The sequence below is a fragment of the Tetrao urogallus genome (assembly GCF_951394365.1).
Source record: "Tetrao urogallus genome assembly, chromosome: 1".
Classification (NCBI taxonomy): domain Eukaryota; kingdom Metazoa; phylum Chordata; class Aves; order Galliformes; family Phasianidae; genus Tetrao; species Tetrao urogallus.
This window is the reverse complement of record NC_136813.1, coordinates 148,191-166,713: the sequence shown is the minus strand read 5'-3', so window position 1 is coordinate 166,713 and position 18,523 is coordinate 148,191. Positions and strand designations below refer to the sequence as shown.

The 18,523-nt window shown below is 58.4% G+C and overlaps 1 protein-coding gene across 1 annotated transcript in view; it reads right to left on the bottom strand.

Annotated features, from left to right (window-relative positions):
• Positions 1–465: 465 nt before the first annotated feature.
• Positions 466–18,523, bottom strand: part of DCHS1 (dachsous cadherin-related 1) — a gene marked incomplete at both ends in the record, with an annotated part of 42,746 nt that continues 24,688 nt past the window's right edge. Inside the window, 14 exons of the mRNA XM_079539744.1 lie at positions 466–3,080; positions 3,308–3,446; positions 3,888–4,174; positions 4,624–4,754; positions 5,968–6,122; positions 6,294–6,505; positions 10,304–10,417; positions 10,911–11,774; positions 12,308–12,517; positions 12,822–12,947; positions 13,373–13,612; positions 13,944–14,778; positions 16,470–16,627; positions 16,772–16,868. Of these exons, the coding sequence (XP_079395870.1) occupies positions 466–3,080; positions 3,308–3,446; positions 3,888–4,174; positions 4,624–4,754; positions 5,968–6,122; positions 6,294–6,505; positions 10,304–10,417; positions 10,911–11,774; positions 12,308–12,517; positions 12,822–12,947; positions 13,373–13,612; positions 13,944–14,778; positions 16,470–16,627; positions 16,772–16,868 (6,183 nt within the window). The remainder of the gene's footprint in view (positions 3,081–3,307; positions 3,447–3,887; positions 4,175–4,623; positions 4,755–5,967; positions 6,123–6,293; positions 6,506–10,303; positions 10,418–10,910; positions 11,775–12,307; positions 12,518–12,821; positions 12,948–13,372; positions 13,613–13,943; positions 14,779–16,469; positions 16,628–16,771; positions 16,869–18,523) is intronic.

The window sequence follows — 18,523 nt, the reverse complement described above, 5'->3', positions numbered from 1 at the left end:
GGGACAGGGCCAGCCGGGACGGGCCAGCCCCTCACTGCTTCTGGGCTGCTGCACGGCTTGGGCAGGTGGCCGGGACAGAGCAGGGGCTGCAGGTGGCAGTGCTCTGACCCAGCAGGGCAGGGAGCGCCGCTCTGCTCCCAGCCCCTCTTAGAGCACGGAGTACCACAAAGCAGCAGCTTGCCAGGCGCTGGGACACCACGAGCAGTACAAGGAACCGTGCCTTAGGGTGCTGGCGCTGGGCTCAGCAGTCCACAGGGCACCAAAACCAGCACCGAATCTGCCGGACCACAGAGAGCGACGAGAGTCAGCAGTCCCAAAGCACGTGGGAGCCCCCAGCACGTGGGGCCCTGGAATGGGCAAGGTGCCGGGAAAGCCAAACCAGTACCGTGCCGAGCGGCTCTCGGCCTGGCCCCGCTCTCGGCCCCGTGTCTGCCGGGGAGGGCGGGGAAGTCCGTGGGCCCAGGCCTAAATCCTGAGCTCGGCCTCCTCAGAGGGCTCCAGTGAGTGCTCGGCGCTGATGGTGGAGGCGGAGGGCCCCTGTGAGATGCCAAAGGGAGAGACCACAGGGGAGCGGGCGGCCAGCGGGGACAGCGAGGGGGAGAAACTGGGTGACATGGCGGAGGACGAGATGGAGCCCTCGTGGCTGATGGGCGAGCGACGCAGCGACGATGGGTGCGGGAAGGTCCTGCCTGCTGGCGGCTTGGGGGGCACGGACTTGGCGCCCGGGTGGGCCACAGAGGTGATGAGGGGCGGGGGGTCGATGCGGGGCTTGGGCTCTGCCTTGGGCTTGGTCGGGAAGGGCTTGCGCAGGGAGCTCTCATCCTTGAGGCGGGCGATCTCCGTGAAGACGCTGGCCAGCGGCTGGAACTGGGGGCACCAGTTCAGCAGGTAATCCCAATTGTAGCTGCCACGGAGCTCCTCGTCGCTGGCCACGATGGCGGTGAGAGAGCCTTCCACAGAGGGCTTGCCATCCTCTGGGAAGGTGTAGTCCTGGGGCTGGGAGGAGACGCTGAGGCCGCAGCGCACGCCGAGAAAGGCGCTGCCTCCCCCATCCTCGCGGTACAGCTGCGACGTGGGCCCTGGGAGCAGCAGCCCGGAGCCCTTCTTGCTCTTGAACCACTGGGAGCTCTCCAGGGCGGCCGGCTCGCAGGAGATGTCGGACAGCTGGTCGGCATCCTGCTGGATGCCGGAGTCGGGGCCGCGGGCCGAAATGTGCTCCTGCATGGACGCTGTGATGCTGGCCACGCGTGGGTACTCGTTGATCATCCGGATCTCGTCGTCCTCAGCTGCCTCGGCGGAGCCTCTGCCACTGGAGTGCGAGGGGTCCAGGGAGCCGCCCCGCGTGTACGGCCCCGCTGGCTCCCCCCCGTACCCCGGCAGCGCTTGGTGGTAGATGTGCTCAGCCCCGGGGAGTGCCGGCTCCTCGTGGCCCAGCTTTTGCAGAGAGCTGCTCTGCACGTGGGCCAGCGGCCGGTCCCCCTCCGTCTTCTCGTGGCTCCGGCGGTGACGGGAGCGGACCAGCGCCAGCACGATGGCCACAGCAGCCAGCACGACCACAACGCCCAGCGAGGCGGCCACGGCCACCAGCAGCAGGTTGAGATCTGGAGCCAGGCCGAAGGAGGTGTGCGTGACGTCGATGGTGACCTGTGCAGAGGCTGAGCGGGAGGCTGGCAGCGGGCTGCGCGCCTGCACCTCAAGGCTCATCTCACGGGGCTCCCTCTTGGTGCGCCCGGCCCCGGCCTGGGGCTGGCTGTCCACCCGCAGGTAGATGGTGCCTGTAGTTTGGTTGATGGCAAAGTACGGCGAGGGCTTGGCCAGGTTGTACAGCACGACACCGTCGGCCCCCTCGTCCTCATCTGTTGCCAGGACCCTCCCAATGCTCTGCCCTTTGTGGGCACCCTCAGGGACCTCAAAGCTGAAGGAGGGGCTCAGGAAGATGGGATCGTACTCGTCCTCCCCGGTCACCAGCACCCGCACGGTCACCGTAGCAGAGGCGTTGCCGGCATCCGTGGCCCTGACGAGGAGCTGGAAGGCTTTGGCTCGCTCATAATCGAAGGTGAGCCGGGAACGCAGCTCCCCAGAGCTGCTGTTGATGGCGAAGGCGTCCCGGCCCTCTGCCACACCAGGCCCCCCCACTGGCTGCTCCAGAACTGCGTAGTGCAGCTCCCCAAACACCCCGGTGTCGGTGTCGATGGCACGCAGGGTGGTCACAAGCGTGCCGGGAGGCAGGTTCTCCCGCATGCTGGCACTCAGCACCTCCACTGGGAAGTACGGCTTGTTGTCATTGACATCCTTCACCTCAATGGCTACAGGCACCAGAGCGAAGTGCCCGCCTGGCACATCCATGGCCTGCACCACAAGAGCGTGCAATGCCTGCGTCTCCCGGTCCAGGGGCCGTGCCAGGCACAGGGCACCTGTGCTCTCATGGATCTGGAAGAGCCCGTGCTGGTCACCTGAGCTGATGGTGTAGTGAACGTGGCCGCGGGGCCCCGAGTCGGCGTCGTGGGCCGTCAGACGGAGCAGCTCTGTGCCAGGAGGCGTGCTCTCGCTCACTGCCGTGCGGTATTCGGCTCGGGCGAACACAGGTGGGTTGTCATTGACGTCCTGCACCGTGATGAGCACAGGCACCGTGGTGCTGCGCTGCGGCAGGCCCCGGTCCAAGGCAGCCACGGTGAGATTGTAGACCGGGATGGCCTCGAAATCTAAGGGCTCCACAAGCACCAACGCACCCTGTGTGCGTAGCTGCCCACCTGCCCAGGCCACCCGGCTCTCCACCTGGAAGGCATTGCCACCGTTGCCACTGACAATGGTGTAGTCGAAGCCGGCGTTCTCTCGGGAGAGGTCAGCATCGCCTGCGTCCAGCGTCAGCACAGTGGTTCCTGGCCGCAGGTCCTCAGGGACGCTGGCGTTGTAGTGTGGCACCTGGAAGATGGGGCTGTGGTCATTCACATCAAGCACCTGAAGCTGAACCGTGGCCCAAGACGAGAGGCTGGGGGAGCCGTGGTCACGGGCCTCCACCACCAGTTCCAGGGTGGGCTGGTTGGCATCAAATTCCACCGGTCGGATGGTGAACAAGGTCCCTGTGAGGGCACAAAGGCAGAGTCAGCACAGGGGGTCAGCAGGGAGCAGGGCAGGGTGTGAGGGTGGTCAGGGTTATTGGCTGCAGGGACAGGCATGCGGGATGCTTGATCTGCCTCCCTGGCCACTGCAGGCCTGGTGAGGGAGGAGCATGAGGGCCCCTTCCTCTGCAGGAGCTGCTGGAGCAACCCACAGCGTGAGCCCCCCCATAGCAGCCAGCCCCACGCACCGTTGCTGGGGTCAATTGCAACGTCAAGGCTGGGCACGGCCAGGTGGAAGGTGATCTCCCCATTGCTGCCCGAGTCCATGTCAGTGGCGCTCACGGTGAGAAGGATGCTCCCGGCAGGAGTGTGTTCTGGCAACGTCACCTGGAAGAGGAGGAAGCTCTGATCAGCACCGCTCTTCATGTGGGCACTGTTGCCGTTCTCCTGGAGCGGGCCAGCAGGGATGGGAGAAAGCCTGGAGCTGGCTAGGGCAGCCATGACAGAGTAACCCAGTGCAATGCTAGCCAAGGCCTTCTCCACCTCTGCACCAAGGCCATGGGTGGAGCCCGCAGGCACCTGTCCCACATGCATAGCATGCAGCCTCGTATGTGTGACTTCTGAGCTACTACAGCATCCAGATATTGACCTTTTTCTCTGCTGATCCCAGTGGTGTCTGCTTGTTCTCAGCTTTCTGACTGCAGTGACAGCAGGAGGGGTGCTGGGCTGTGGCCCAGAAGGACAGGGACCAGGATAGGCTCAAATCCATCCTCAAAAAAGTGCTCTCTGTCTGCTACACGCGTGCTCGTGAGCGAGTGCAGGCAGTACCTGGTAGAAGGCCTGGCTGAAGGCTGGAGCGTTGTCATTCATGTCCTCCACGATGACGGTGAGGTTGGCCTCGGTCTCGTGGCGGCTGTCGGAGGCTCGCAGTGTGAGGCTGTAGCGGCTGCGCTGCTCGTAGTCCAGCGGCCCCGTCAGGGCGATGCGTCCCCCATAGCGTAGCACACTGAACGTTCCCACAGCATCACCATCCAGCAGGAGGGTGTAGGAGAGCGCCGGGCCCGAGTCCACATCGTTCCCCGTCAGCTGGGCTATCTGGGTGCCAAGCAGCATGTCTGTGGAGAGGTGAGGCGTGAGCCAGCATCCCCATCTCCTCAGAGGCACTGGCTCACGTGGTGGGAAACCTGAGCACTGGGGGCAGCAGGGAGATGCTGAGGTGCAGAGGCAGGTCCTGGGAGTCAGGCCGGGGATGGGGCACGGATGAGGGCAGGAAGCTGGCGGGGCGGGGGCGCGCAACCAGAGCCCTCCTGGTTTGGGGCCAGGGAGGCCAGAGCTGAGTTCAGCTGGTTCCCTCAAGACACAGAGCTGCACAACCCGCGGGCACCAGGACGTCACAGATGGGCAGTGCTGGAGGCTCAGAGAACTCAGTCTAAGGGCCAGCACAAGCCAGCCCTTGGCAAGGGAACAGGCCCACTGGGTGCTTCTGTGCCACCCACAGGCGTCCACCACAACCCAGTTCCTGCTGTTAGTGACACGTTACCTCATAGGGCTGAGAGGCACTTACTTTCTGGGACCCGCACCTCCCAGGGAAAAGGAATGGTGGGGCTGTTGTCGTTGATGTCCATCACCACAACTGTCAGCGTAGCAGAACCTACGAGAGGGGGTGTCCCTCTGTCCATCGCTGTTACCACCAAGCTGCAGGAAAGCACAAAGGCAAAGCAGGAGGGTCACAACCACATGTCAGGAGCAGTGTGCACACAGCATCTGGAACAGGAGGACGCTGCACATGTGCACAGGTTGGAGCACGTAGTAAAACTGTGCACAACTGGAGCGCATGGGGCAATGGATGTGTACAGAGCATCTGGAGCGGGTCAATGGATGTGCACCTATCAAGAGCATAGGATGCACATCTGGGTGTATATTTGGAGGGCAGTGGGTTTTTGTCCCGCACCTGGAGCATATGAGCAGGCCGTGCATGTGGGCACAAGTGTCTGGAGCATCTGGTAGGCAGTGCATTAATGCACAGACATGGCACGTAGGCATCCACAGCTGGGGGCTTTTGCAAGGGGAGGGCAGTGGATGTTTTCAGTCTGTGAAATGGGCAGGAGGCTGGGATGCGCATGGGAGAAGAGCTGGGCAGAGCAAGTGGGGTGAGCAGGGGACAGACAGGGGACAGATGGCAGCATTTGGGGCGTATTTGGGAACTAGGGAACATGTGGAGCCTCGGTTTGAGTGGAGCAGCGGTGGGTACATGAATGGAATGAATATCCTCGGTATTTCCTAGGTATTTCCTTGCCTTGGAAAAGGGGAGATAGATGTGGAGCAGGGAAGCATGGATATGGCAAAGGGAATGAGGTCTGGGTGGGGTGGTGGAAGTTGTTCCTTGTATCTGGGCCATGCTCGTGTACAGAGGTAGGGGAGGATGTAAACCCATCTCACATAGCTGTGGTTAGACTGGAGGATTAAAGAACCTGTATGTGTGGTGAGGGACCCAGAGGACTTGGACTGAATGCAGGGGGACTTGCAGGATGGTTGAGGTTGACGCATGGCTGCTGGGGGACACTTAGTAGGGCAGGAGGGTGCAGTGTGTGGGAGTGGGCAGAAACTGAACAGATCTAACCTGGGTTAAACAGGCAGGAAAGGAAATGGATGCAACTACTGAAGAGTCCGCTGCCCCCTCCACAGCCTACTTGGATTTGCAAAGGCCAGGCTGCACGGAGCTCAGGCTCATCTCATGGCCATCTGTCACGCCCTCGTTTGATACCCAGGTTTCCACTTAGTCCTGGTTTCTGCTGTTTGGCAACAGCTTGGTGTGGCACCAAGCAGCAAAGTATCCTCCGCAACCCTGGGGCTGCTGCTCCTGTGTCACTTTCATATCTAGGGTGCAAGTTGGTCCGGCCCTACTCACCGGGTCTGGGACCAGATCTCCCTGTCCAGGATGGCAGCAGTGGTGATCGTGCCGCTCTGAGGATCGATGTGGTATAAGCCTGTCATCGGCAGGGACTGGTTGATGGCGTAAGTCACCTGCCCGTTCATTCCCTGATCCAGATCATCTGCTAGGACCTGCAAGGCCATCGGAGAGATTCAGCAGTGCGCTTTAGAGCCCTGTAAACAACGGATCTCCAGAGCAAGACATACGATCCACAGGTGCCAGCCTTAGGCACAGCCCCCACCTCCTCCTCCTGGCACAGCGGCCAGGGGAACCATTGTCCCTGTTTTTGCCCCCAGTGCTACCTGGATAACTGGGGAGTCATAGCTCTGGGACTCCCAGATGAATGCCACGTAGTTCTGCAGCTGGAAGCGTGGCAAGTTGTCATTCACATCTTGCAGGTTGAGGTTTATGGCCATAAAGCCAAAGGAAGCCGTTGTCTCTGCCTGGACCACAAGGCGCAGCCGGGGGCTGGCCTCAAAATCCAGGCTGCTGGAGTCCTGAACTGAGATGGCACCTGGAGAGACAGCAGGGTGGGGGGAGAAGGGGCAGGTGATGCACCAGCACACCCAGCCCTCACCTCTGTTGTTCCCTTGCACTTAGTCCATCCCTCCGTCAGTCTATCCATTCTCAAACAGGAGCACAATGAGCTTCCTTCAAACCAAAAGCCTTCTCACGATCCACACTGAGCTGCTGTGCTGGTAAATTCTGCACAGTGCTCGGGAGAGACACCTTGCATTGGCATTAAAGCATGCAATAGTCTTCCCAGTGGGGACACATCTGGTATAGAATCATAGACTCCTCAGTGTCAGAAGAGCCTTTAAAGGCCATCCAGTCCACAACCCTGCACTGCACAGGGACACCACAGCTCCATCAGGTTGCCCAGGGCCTGATCCAGCCTCACCTGCAAAGTCTCCAGAGATGGAGCACCAACCACAGCACTGGGTAACCTGCTTAGTGCCTCACCACCCTCACCGTATTACATCTAACCAAAATCTACCCTCTCTGAGCTTGAAACGGCCACTTTAGGTGAGAACTGCCCCATGTCGAGCCCCATACTGCAGAGCTAGCTCATCAAGCCCTAGCCTGACGTCAGCTATCTGCACTATTTGTCTAGGCTGAGTCCATACAAAGAGACTGAAGGGCTGCAAACGGTTCTTGCAAGGAGCCTGAGGACACACATCCACATAAGCATGGGCTCTGCCCATGACACATTGCTGTCCCACCCAGGAAGATCATGGGGCTCCTAAAGGATCTACTGAAACAGAGCCAGGTAATTAGTGCAATGGCATGAGGTTCAACAGAGGAAAATGTCAGGTTCTGCACGTGGGACGGAGTCACGCTGGATGCAGGCACAGGCAGGACAGCAGCCCTGCAGGAAGGAACCCGGGGCTGTCAGTGACTGCAGGCTCAGTGTGAGCCAGCAGTGTGCATCTGGGGTGCACTAAGAAAGCACAGCCAGGTGGTCAGAAGAAGTGATTCTCTGCCATATTTAGCACTGGCGTGGCCTCGCCTTGACTACTGTGTGCAGTTCTGGGCCACACAATATAGAAGTACGCCAAGTTACATGGAAGCATCCAGATGAGGGCAACAAAACCCATAAGAAGGACTGGAAGACAAGGGGAGAGGCAGGGTGCGTGGGAACAGGCAGAGCTGGGCATGGGGAGGGTCAGGCTGGGCATTAGGAAAAACCTCCTTATCACAAGGCTGGTCAGACACCGGACCAGGCTCCATGGAGAGACGCTCGATGCCACATCCCTGCTGGTGTTTGGAGGCTTTGCATAACGCTTCAATTGTAAGCTCTAGCTTTTGTTCATCCCTCAGGTGGCCGGGGAGCTGGATTCAGGGGTCTCTGTAGTTCCCTTCTGCTCTGTTCTACGCTATGCTATGCTGTTCTCTACTAATGACTGGCAGCATTCCCAGTGATGCATCCAAACATGAAGAGGAACTGACTCGGTGCTGCAGCGCAGCTTAAAGCCAAAGTGTGCCACTGCTGGCAGCCGGGGGGGCTGGGGAGCCACACAGAGCTGCCCCGTGCCTGCCCCATCTTCATGGTGCTCCAGAACCTGCATACGGTCACAGTGTGCAGCCTGCTGCCCAAGGAGGAAGCAGAGATGTGTTTCCCAGGCAGACAAATGAGACCTGAGGGAAAAATCCTTCTGGGCACTTTGGTGGAGGAAACGTTTCCTCGCTGACATGAAGTCACACTGCCACAGAACCAAGGCACAGCCAGGGCATGTCCAGGATGGCTGGGGAACTGCTGGCAGACGCAGCCCAAGCAGCGACAAGCCGGGATCTGACAGGACAGGGATCACACAGACATGGCAGGGGATTTGTGTGGCACTGCTGAGCTGGGGCCCTTTGGCTTGGAGGAGACTGAGGGGTGAGCTCATCACTGTTTATGCAAAGGCTGAGTGGCAGGAGAACGGAACCAGGCTCTTCTCAGTGACGTCCAGTGGTGGGACAAGGGGCAATGGGTGCAAGATGGAACGGAGGAGGTTCCACATAAATATGGGAAAAACTTCATGGTGAGGGTGAGAGAACAGTGGAATGAGCTGCCCGGAGGGGTTGTGGGGTCTCCTTCTTGAGACATTCAAAATCTGCCTGTATGCCTGTATTCCTGTGTGATCTGCTCTGGGTGTTCCTGCTCCAGCAGGATTGGACTCGACGATCCTTCAAGGTCCTTTCCAATCCCTGTCATTCTGTGATTCTGTGACTGCTGGCCTGTGAACCAGGACTTTTCCAACTTGCCACCCCATCAGCCCCTCTTGCACTTCACACAGCAGCTCCAGTGCAGCCCCACTTCTCCCTTTTGCATGCAGCATCAGGCGGGCAGACTGCTATGGCAGTGTGTGAACCCCTTCACAGGCAGCAGCCCCTGGGACTCAGAACACACAGTGCACCACCCCTAGGTGCAGCTGCTTTCCACAAAGACCTCTGTGAATCTGACTGAATTTTCAGCACCTGCCTTTTCTTTGTCTCTGGGTTTCAGGAACTGCACCGTGGCAGCTGCCAAGCTGTGTTTGGAGCTGGGATGACTCTAGGAGTGACAGAAGCACTGCAATGAGGCACACAGGGAGGTGGAACCCAGCACTCCGGGCAGGCAGGGTGCAGGCAGGGTGGGTCAGCTGCAGCAGGAGGTCTGCAGTTGTAGCTCAGCTTCCTCAGGGCTGGGGCTGCAGACTGATGTGAGGCTGGGACGGGTGCTGTGACCTGGTCTGGCCTCTTCCCCATGATCCCAGTGTTCAGAGGCCTCTTCACAGCAGCAGCACAGGGTAATGAGTGGCTTGCAGTGACTGCAAGGTGACTGTAGAGCAGCTGAAGGGACACCTGATGACACAGTCACTGTGGCTGGCAGCTGTTAATAGGGGTGCTAATGGTCTGCATGCCGTGCCATACTGCAGGCAGCTCACAGGGACCTGCACAGTGGCCATGGGCTCAAGCACAAGCACTGTGGCCAGAATGGTCTGGAATCCTGTTCCAACCCCAGTCATCCAGCAGGCTATAAGAAAATTGCATTTTCACAAGAAGCTCCAGCTTGACCTTTGTGTCTGCAGACCTTCTTATATACCAGCCTCTTCCAAACTGTAGGGCAAAAAAGGTCCCCCCTCACCCTAGACTCAGCCAGGACTTCCTTGATGTCAGGGGAAATGTAGCCCTTCCAAGGCTGCCCTTTGAAGCTTGTGGTGCAACCAACAGCAGCTTGCCTAGGGTCACTGGGCAGCGCCCTGCAGCCTGCCTCACTTCTCTGCTGGGCCATCAACCCCCCACAAGCACCACTGTGATGTTCAGCGTCTGCTGACTGCTCAGGGCACAGCGCAGAGATTAGAAATGTCCACAGGTCAGTGAGCTGTTCACCATTTTTGTCACCTCTGGGACCACGCAGCCATAACTACACAGCAGTGCCACAGTCACAGCAGCTAACATGCACACTGTCACTATAAGGCATGGCAGCCCAGGTGCCTGGCTCTGAGATCCCACCTGGGCTGTGTCGTTTGGCCATGGCTGGCTGTCTAAGGCAGGGGCACATCCAGATCACCTCTTAGCAATGTTGTGGCCTCTGCTAACTCCTGAGCAGGGCTTGTGAATTTTTTAGGAAAAGTCCAATTAGCAGGGACCAGTACTTTGCCAGGAGCTGTACCAGCCTCCTCTGGACACTGATGGGATACTAACACTATTAGATTTAGTAGGATAGAGGTGTAAACTGCATTCCTCTGCCTTTGGAGGACTCTGAGCGCTGTGATAGCTGAGCAGGCACTGGCAGAGCACAGGCGACTCTCCCTTGCTGCTTCCCTGTGTGGTTCTGGTGCTGTACCTGAGCTGGGCTGGATAAGGAAAGCGTTCTTCTCGTTGCCACTGATGATGCTGTATGTGATGCGCCCAGAAGAGCCCCCCATGTGCATAGCTTGGATGCTTGCGACAGCAGTACCTGGAAAGACAGGAAGCAGTGTTGGATGGGCAGCACAGTCTCAGGGCAGACTGAGGGTCAGGATGGTTTATAGGTAGCACATGTCATACCACAGGAACGCAGCCCTGCCTGATGACACTGCTGTCAAAGTACGTGAGAACCAATGGTAAACTCTGGGCTGGAGATGAGACTCCTGGGGCCTGTCTACGGCCCTTCTATGCTCTCAGTGTGAACCCTGCAGCCATTCCACCAGCAAGTGGGCACTGTGACTGCCCACAGCGATCAGAACGTCTTGAGGCAAAAGCTCACAGGATCGTCACCCCGACACCCTGGGCTCAGTCAGGCCCCGCCATCCCCCTGGGTCTACCCAAAGCATGACACGACTTCCTAAGGCCCTGCAGTGCTCCCTGGTCTGAGTTCCAGCCCACGGAACTATTCTAGCTTGTCACCCACCTCCCCCCCATCCCATCCCACTCCATCTCAGCTTGCGCCGAGCGTTCTGCCCAGCAGACACCTGGAGCAGCATTTTCTGGCAGGACCACTTCATTGGTGCTCCGGGGAAAGCGCAGCCCCCGGTAGGGCTCTTCCTGCAGATGGATCACCACTACACCAGTGGAGGAAAGAGCCGGCTGCCCCAGGTCCGTGGCCAGGACGAAGAGTGTCCGCTGGCGCTGGCTGAGTGAGCTCAGGGGCTGCAGCAGCTGGATATCCCCTGTGTAGGAGTTGATTGAGAAGGCCGAGTTCGGGGTGGCAAGGCGATACAGAATGGAGGCATTGGCACCCGCATCCCTGTCCTCCGCCCTCATGGTGGCCACAACTTGCTTGAGCGGCGTGTGGCGAGACAAGCTGACAGTGAGCGGGCTGTGCAGGAAGGCAGGAGCGTGGTCATTGACATCCCGCACCGTGACCGTGACACGCACAGCTGCGCTTTTGGGCTCCCATGGTGCTGAGTCCACAGCCTTGGCCAGAAAGCTGTAAGTCGGCTGGCGTTCCCGGTCCAACTCCTGGGCACTTGTGATGCGTCCGCTCTGCGGCTCCACCTGGAACATGCCCAGGGACTCATTGCCCAGGTAGTAGGTGACCTGCCCATTGGTGCCCTCATCGGGGTCCTTGGCTTCCAGCTGCAGCACCAGGGAGCCAAGAGGCAAGTCCTCGGGCACCTCCACCACGTAGCTGGCTTGAGCAAAACCAGGAGCGTTGTCATTTAAGTCCAACACCTGCACATTCACTGACATGGTTGCACTGCGCGGTGGGGTGCCGTGGTCTTGAACCACTACTGTGAGGCTGTAGAAAGCAACTTGCTCTCGGTCGAGGGCACGTGCAGTGGAGAGCACACCAGAGACAGGGTCTAAGATGAAATCCTGCTCAGGATCTCCATCTAGAAGAGAGAAGGAACAGCGAGACAGCATGACTGTGCACTTGAAGTTGGCACAGAGAGGGTCCTGGACTATGCTGCCTGGGATGGTAGAGTGAGCTGGTGTCTGTAAAGCCCCTGTGGGACTGAACCTCCTCAGGCCCAGAGTGTGTGTTTGAGTACATGTGTTGCGCTCCACCAGCTCACTGACCAGTGCAATGCCACAGTAAGACAAGGCATAACAGCAAAGACTTGGCAATCCATAAATTCCACAGGCCATAGCAAGCAAGAGAGGTACGGAGCCAGTCTGAACCTGGGGAAATGGACAGAGTGTGAGCAATGCAGCCTGTGCACATCCTGGAGTGCTTTTTACTGGGGCAGAGGAATCAGAAGGTTGAGAGAAGGGAACAGCTACTCGTGGTCCAGGGCAGGAGAGAAATGATGGAGAACAGGAATTGCCAGAGGTGATGCTTCCCAGAACTCCTGGCAACCATGGTGAGCAGCCATTACTCTCGTCCAAGAACGGAGCTACAGAGCTCCCGCGCCCCTGTGCTCACCTGCCACGCGGTACTCCAAGCGCCCGTTCTCGTCTCCGTCAGGGTCAGTGGCACGCAGGGTGTAGAGCGCCACGCGGCTCTGGTTCTCAGGGACCTCCACAGAGCAGGACTCACTCTCCAGCTGTGGTGCGTGGTCGTTCTCATCCCCTACTGTTATCCGCACAGTTGCCTTGGAGAGGTTGGGGGGCAGGCCACCATCCCGGGCATAGACTGCAGGAGCACAGCAAGAGTGCTGCAGAGTATGCTGCAGACTGGGAGCTACTACCGGTGCCACCACGGGCGGCTGCCCAGGCAGTCACAGGGCAGCAAAGAATGGGAGCGCTGCCGTTTCTGTATACCCGAATCACCCAACAACTCCGCGTGCTCCACAAACCTCCATTACTTCCCACATCCTGCCCTCCTTGCAGTGCTGCTCTGTCCCAAAAGCAGAGAAAGTGCATCTGCCTGCTCCATGCCCTCCACCTCTCCCTCCCCAGTGCCTGCTGCTCCCTCCCATGCCCCAGCACAGCCGTACCCATCAGCACATGCTGCTCCTGCTCCTCACGGTCCAAGGGATGCGTGGTGACAATGAGACCTGTCTGCGGGTGGATGGAGAATGGCCCCCCAGAGAGACCTCCATAGGTCACCTGTCCGTTGGCACCTGCAGGAGAAGCACGTTTGAAGGTAACCCAGTAGCAACACCAAGAACCTCTCACTTGGCTCACAGCCCTGTACTTCCTTCCTCCCAGGGGTGACACTGAGGAAGAGGGTGATCTGACTCCATAGCAAGTAAAGGCGTGGGGAGAGATGTGTGCTGGAGGGAAGCCTCAGCCCTGTTCGGCTTGTAGAAGACAGGACAACAAATCTCCTAAGAACAAAGGGCACTGACTTGGGAAGCGGAGGGAATTGCAGCCCCTGTTCTCATCCCCAGCTTCTTCCCAGGTCTGTCCCATCCCTCATCGCCAGGTCAGCCGATTGTCCCTCCCTCCATTGTCAAACATGCACTGCAAACCAGGCAGGAGGGAGCACATCTTGTCCTGTGTGCTGTGTCTCCAGAAGGTCCCTGATTGAACCCTGCATCCTCACCCAGGTCCCGGTCTGTGGCCAGCACCTGCAGGACAGGGCTGCCAGCTGGAAGGTTCTCCGTGATGTGCGCCTCGTACTCAGGCTTCTCAAAGGTGGGAGCTTCATCATTGACATCCAGCACCAGTATGGAGAGTAGCTGCGTGGCTGAACGGCGCGGGAAGCCATGGTCAGCAGCCACCACAGTCAGGTTGTGTTGCACCACCTCCTCACGGTTCAGAGCCCGCACAACAGACAGAGCACCTACAGACACGGGGAGAGGGGTGAGCAGGGTGAGCAGGGATCATGTGGCTTTGAGGCCAACCACCCACGGACAGAGCTGTTGCAAGTCTGCAGGGATGGAGGGGAGCCAGGGCAGCCAGGTCTCAAGACAGCAGGGTCACCCCAGCCAGGTGTGCACCCACAAATTCTTCACAACTTCAGGTGACCTCAACTGTCCGGCCCACACTCTCCTGCACGTGCAACACCCCCACATCTGCCTGCACCCTGCCCAGCCCCCACAATGCAGTGTCACCCTGCACCCTGCCCAGACCCCACAATCCAGTGTCACCCTGCACCCTGCCCAGGCTCTCACCGGTGCTGGGGTTGAGGTGGAAGCGCCCATCGCTGTTGCCCGCTCGCAGTGAGTAGCTCACTCGTCCATTCTCTCCCAGATCGTTGTCCTGGGCCACCACATGCAGAGCCACAAACCCAGTCGGCCGGTCCTCGGTGACGCTGATGGCAGCGGGCGACAGGAAGACGGGCGCGTTGTCGTTCACGTCGGTCACGAACACACGCGCCGTCACAGCGGACGAACGGCGCTGGCTGACGTTGCGGGCCTGGTCCGTGGCCTCCACCACCAGGAGGAAGGAGGCCACGGCCTCGCGGTCGAGGCTCTGGCGAAGGCTCAGCAGCCCCGAGCGGCCGTCGAGCTGGAAAGGGCCCCCCGGGGGCTCCTGGCGCAGCAGCGCGTAGCGCACCTGGCTGTTGGGGCCGGCCCCGTCCCCATCCAGAGCCTGGAAGGTGAAGACAGACGAGCCGGCCTGCGCGTCCTCAGGCACCACGATGGTGATGGGGTCTTCGGGGAAGGTGGGCGCCTGGTCGTTGCAGTCCTGCACGTGGATCTGCACCAGCACCAGCCGGCTGGACGGGTAGCCGTGCTGCGTGTCCTCGGCGCTCACTTGCAGCGTGTGCCGGGCCCCGGCCTCGTAATCCAGCTCCCGGGCGGCGTAGATCTCCCCTGTCATGCTGTCAACAACAAAAGTGCCGTCCCCGCCACCTCCTACCACCGTGTAGGTCAGCTGTCCCCGGGCAGGGGCATCGGGGGGGGCCACTGAGCCGATCACAGAGCCCGGCCTGACCCCCTCCGGGGGCTGCAGTGTCAGCACGGTGGCATCGGGTCTGGGCAGCAAGCGGGAGGAGGGCAGCACCTGCGAGGAGAGGAGAGACAGCAGTCAGGGATGCGCTCTGGGAGGGATGCTGGGGAGCCGGTGGAGAGGGGACGCGCAGACTGCAGGTTCAGGGAGGCCAGGTCACAAGTCCTGTGGCCTGAAAAATACACGGAGAATGAGCACAGGCTTGACGGGGTGAAAGACGAGCTTCACCTGGGGAGCTGTGGCAGGTAAGGACAGAGCTGCTGACTGAGCAGAGAAGGTTCTGGGGCACCAGTGTATATGGGTATCTGAAGAGAGAGTGTATGGCTCTTTTCCGTGGCACCCAGCGAGAAGACAGGTTTCGCTGGGCACAAATGAGAGCGCAGTAGGTTCCACCTTGACACCAGGAAGTCCTTCTGTATGGGTGGGTAACTGAGCACTGGCACAGGCTGCCGAGGGAGGTCTCCATCCATGGAGACCTTCAGAAATCACCAGGACGTGGTTCTGAGCAAGCAGCTCTGGGTGGCCTGCAGCAGGGAGTGGAGCAGATGGCCACAGATGTGCCTGCAGCCTCAGCTGTGCTGTGATCCTGTGAGTGGGTTAGGTACTGCAATGGGAACAGTTGCCAGCAGAAACAGCTTTGAAGAGAAGTAATTCTCGATCAGATGAGTGGTACAGAGAAGACAATTTAGTATGATCCAAAGATACATGAATACTATTATTAATCTAATTAAAGATACTGCTACTAATTCAGGGGTGACAGTGAAAAGCAGTAGTGCCATCTGATGGGAACATATCTCGAAAAAGTCAGTGCACTCATGTGAAAGAGCTGGGAAAAAGAGAATCCAGCAAAACTATCAACCTGGAGGAGTATCAGAACCAGTGACTGTCAAGCAAATAGCTCCATTATGGGAATGCAAACAAGCAATTCAGCCTGGTCTCATTACTTTGAAAGCTGCATAAGAACTTCAAAGACAAGAACAGCTACAGACATGGCATAAAAAGGAAATGTTTTCAAAACGTGTTGTGGAATGGCTGAAGGCAGATGTGCCAGTCTAACGTGGGACTTCTCAAGCACAACGGAAATACAGCAAGTCTAATTTAATGTAATAATAAAAGGAAGCTGCGTACACGATGGGCTCACTGAGAGTGTTATGGGCACTGCCTGCACTCTGTGCAGCAGAGCATCAGATGGGAACATCGAGCGGTGATGGAACTGCAACGACACGATAGGATGTGAAACAGCACGCCATGAAAGTGCATCGGCTGCAGGGAAGCTGGAGTCTGCTGTACAATTAAGCTCATTACTAACAACGGGGAAAGGAGCTGGCGATCTGAGCCAACACACCAGACAGTGAGCGCCACAATTTGGCAGACATGAAGAAAACCCCACATGCCTGGAGAAAAAAATGCCAGGAGGAATTAACGTCTCCAGGCAGGAGAATTCTAAGATCTTCCCCACAAAAGCACATCTAGGACAGGGCGGACTGTCCAAGTCTGGAGAAGACAAGTGTTCAGACTTTGTGAATGAGGATTTATGCACAGTGGCCACCAGAGCCATCCTTTCCCATCCCAGGTCCTCCACACAGATGGTGAGGCCGGTGCAACAGCTGAGCAAAGGCAGTGGCTGCTCTGGGTGGAGAGTAAGGATGGTACAGAGGAATGCTGTAAGTAGCTGCACGGTGTCCTCTGAGAGGTGAGCAAGGGGTGGATGGTGCAGGGCCCAGAGCGGTTGGGGTGCTGGATACCTGGACACGAACGATGGCTGAGGTGCTGCAGGGCACCATGCCCCGGTCGCTGGCTGTCACAGTGAAGACGTACTCAGCGCGGTCGGAGCGGCGCAGCACCGTGGCAGTCCGCAGCTCCCCAGTGGCTGTGTGCAGTGTGAAACGCTCTGCCCAGGCTCCTGTGGAGAGAAGGTGAAATGCTGCAGAGAGAGGAGGGAGGGTGGGGGCACGTGAGGACGGAGGAGAGAATGTGCTGTGGCAGAGCATCCGTGTGCCTCTGAGGGTCACAGCTGCGTGCCGAAAGCCAGGCTGGCAGCTCGTACCTATCAGTGAGTAGGTGATGGTCCCATTCTCACCCTCGTCAGGGTCCTTGGCTTGCAGCGAGGCAACAAGAAGTCCTGACGGCTTCTCTTCCAGCACCTGCAGAACAGCCCAGGGAGCAACTGAGTGACATCCCTCACACCATCCCTGAGACCCCAGCGCAGCAGCATCTACGTCCTCCTACACCCATCCTGCACCTCACCCAGGGCACAGCGCCCCAGCCAAGACCCACAGGCTGTGCCTGAGGCTGGGTGATGTGGGGAAGCTTGCAGACGAGCAGGTGGAGGGAGGTCCTGCCCTACCAACTGTCCTGTGATGCCACAAGGCTTAGTGCAGCTCAACAGCTTTGGTGCATGCTGCAGTGGTGAACTATAGGGTGATGGAGGGACACTGCCCATGTTACACCCTGGGCCTCTGCAGTGAGGAAAATCCCCTCCACCCCAGAAGAGCCCTTCAGAGGGAAATGTCTGAGCACTTCCCATCCTGGAAGTGGAGAGAGTTCCTTCAGCTCCTCTCAGCCAGTACAGGTGGTTCACGGTCCCTGGAAATGCAGCAGGCAGTTCTTCCTGCACACACACTCTGACTCTTAGGGCCTTTCCCTCCTCTCCTTTGCTCCCATCTAGCGCTGCTGTCTGCAGGATTTAAGGCTACCATTTTGTGTCAGTGCACCATGTGCTCAGCTAACCCCACACTCTGGGCTTCCTGACAGAAGCCACATGGAGCAGCACCGCATGGAAGCTCCCTTCCTGGACAGCTGTCAAAATGGACACATCCCCATTACAGACCCTCCCCATTCATCATTTGGGGTACCCTCAGTGCCCCACACCTGCTGGCAGACTGTTCCTTCTCTGGCACAGACTCTTGCACCTCCCCACACCCCTGCAGCAGAGCAGGAGCCCTACTCAGCACAGACTGCGACCCGTTCCCATCAGTACAAGACTGTCACAGACCAAATTCTCATCCTACAGCACAAACCATGCTCACAGACCCAGCTCTCTGACCTCTGTGTGGTACCACTTCAACGCATGCATGCATGCAAAAGGCAAACACAATCCATGCAAGAATGTAAGGGAAGAGGCTGCAGGCCCTCGGGAGGAAGCATGTGCTAACGCTGCTGCACAAGCTGTTGGCACAACGCTGGTGGTGCTCTGGGGGGGGGAAGGGGGGGACAGAGGAGCTGGACTTGTTTATCCAGGCCAAGCAGTGATGTGACTGTACTCTGTAAACACTGGGGAAAGGGGAGGGAAATTCCAAGGAGAGAGAAGAGCTCTCTAAGCAAAAACACAATATTGGCACAAGAACAAATGAGTATAAAGTGGTCAGAAATTAGTTTAGGCTGGAAATTAAGAGATGGTTTCTAACTACTAGATCAAGGAATCTGGAACAGCATTTTGCAGCAGTGATGGAGGCAGAGGACCTTCTAAATATAGCTGGCTGTTTATGAGGAGGACTGTCTGCGTGGACACCTCAGAACTGTGCTTGAGAAGACCCCTCCAAGCCCCTCTCTGTTCCAGGCTGGGGCAGGGCTTTCTCCTCGTGCTGTTCCTAATGGCCTTCAACTGAGATGCAAAGGGCTCCCACGTTGTGCACAAAGCCACACTGCTCGTCCACCAGGAATCAAACTCCATTTGAGAAAGCAGTGACTCAGCGGGGGAGCGAAACAAGCATCATCGGCACGGGCTGCGTTAGAAACGCCATTTCAGATGCTCAGAGGAATCAACAACAACAGAAGCGGTTTTGCCTCTGCAAAAGCC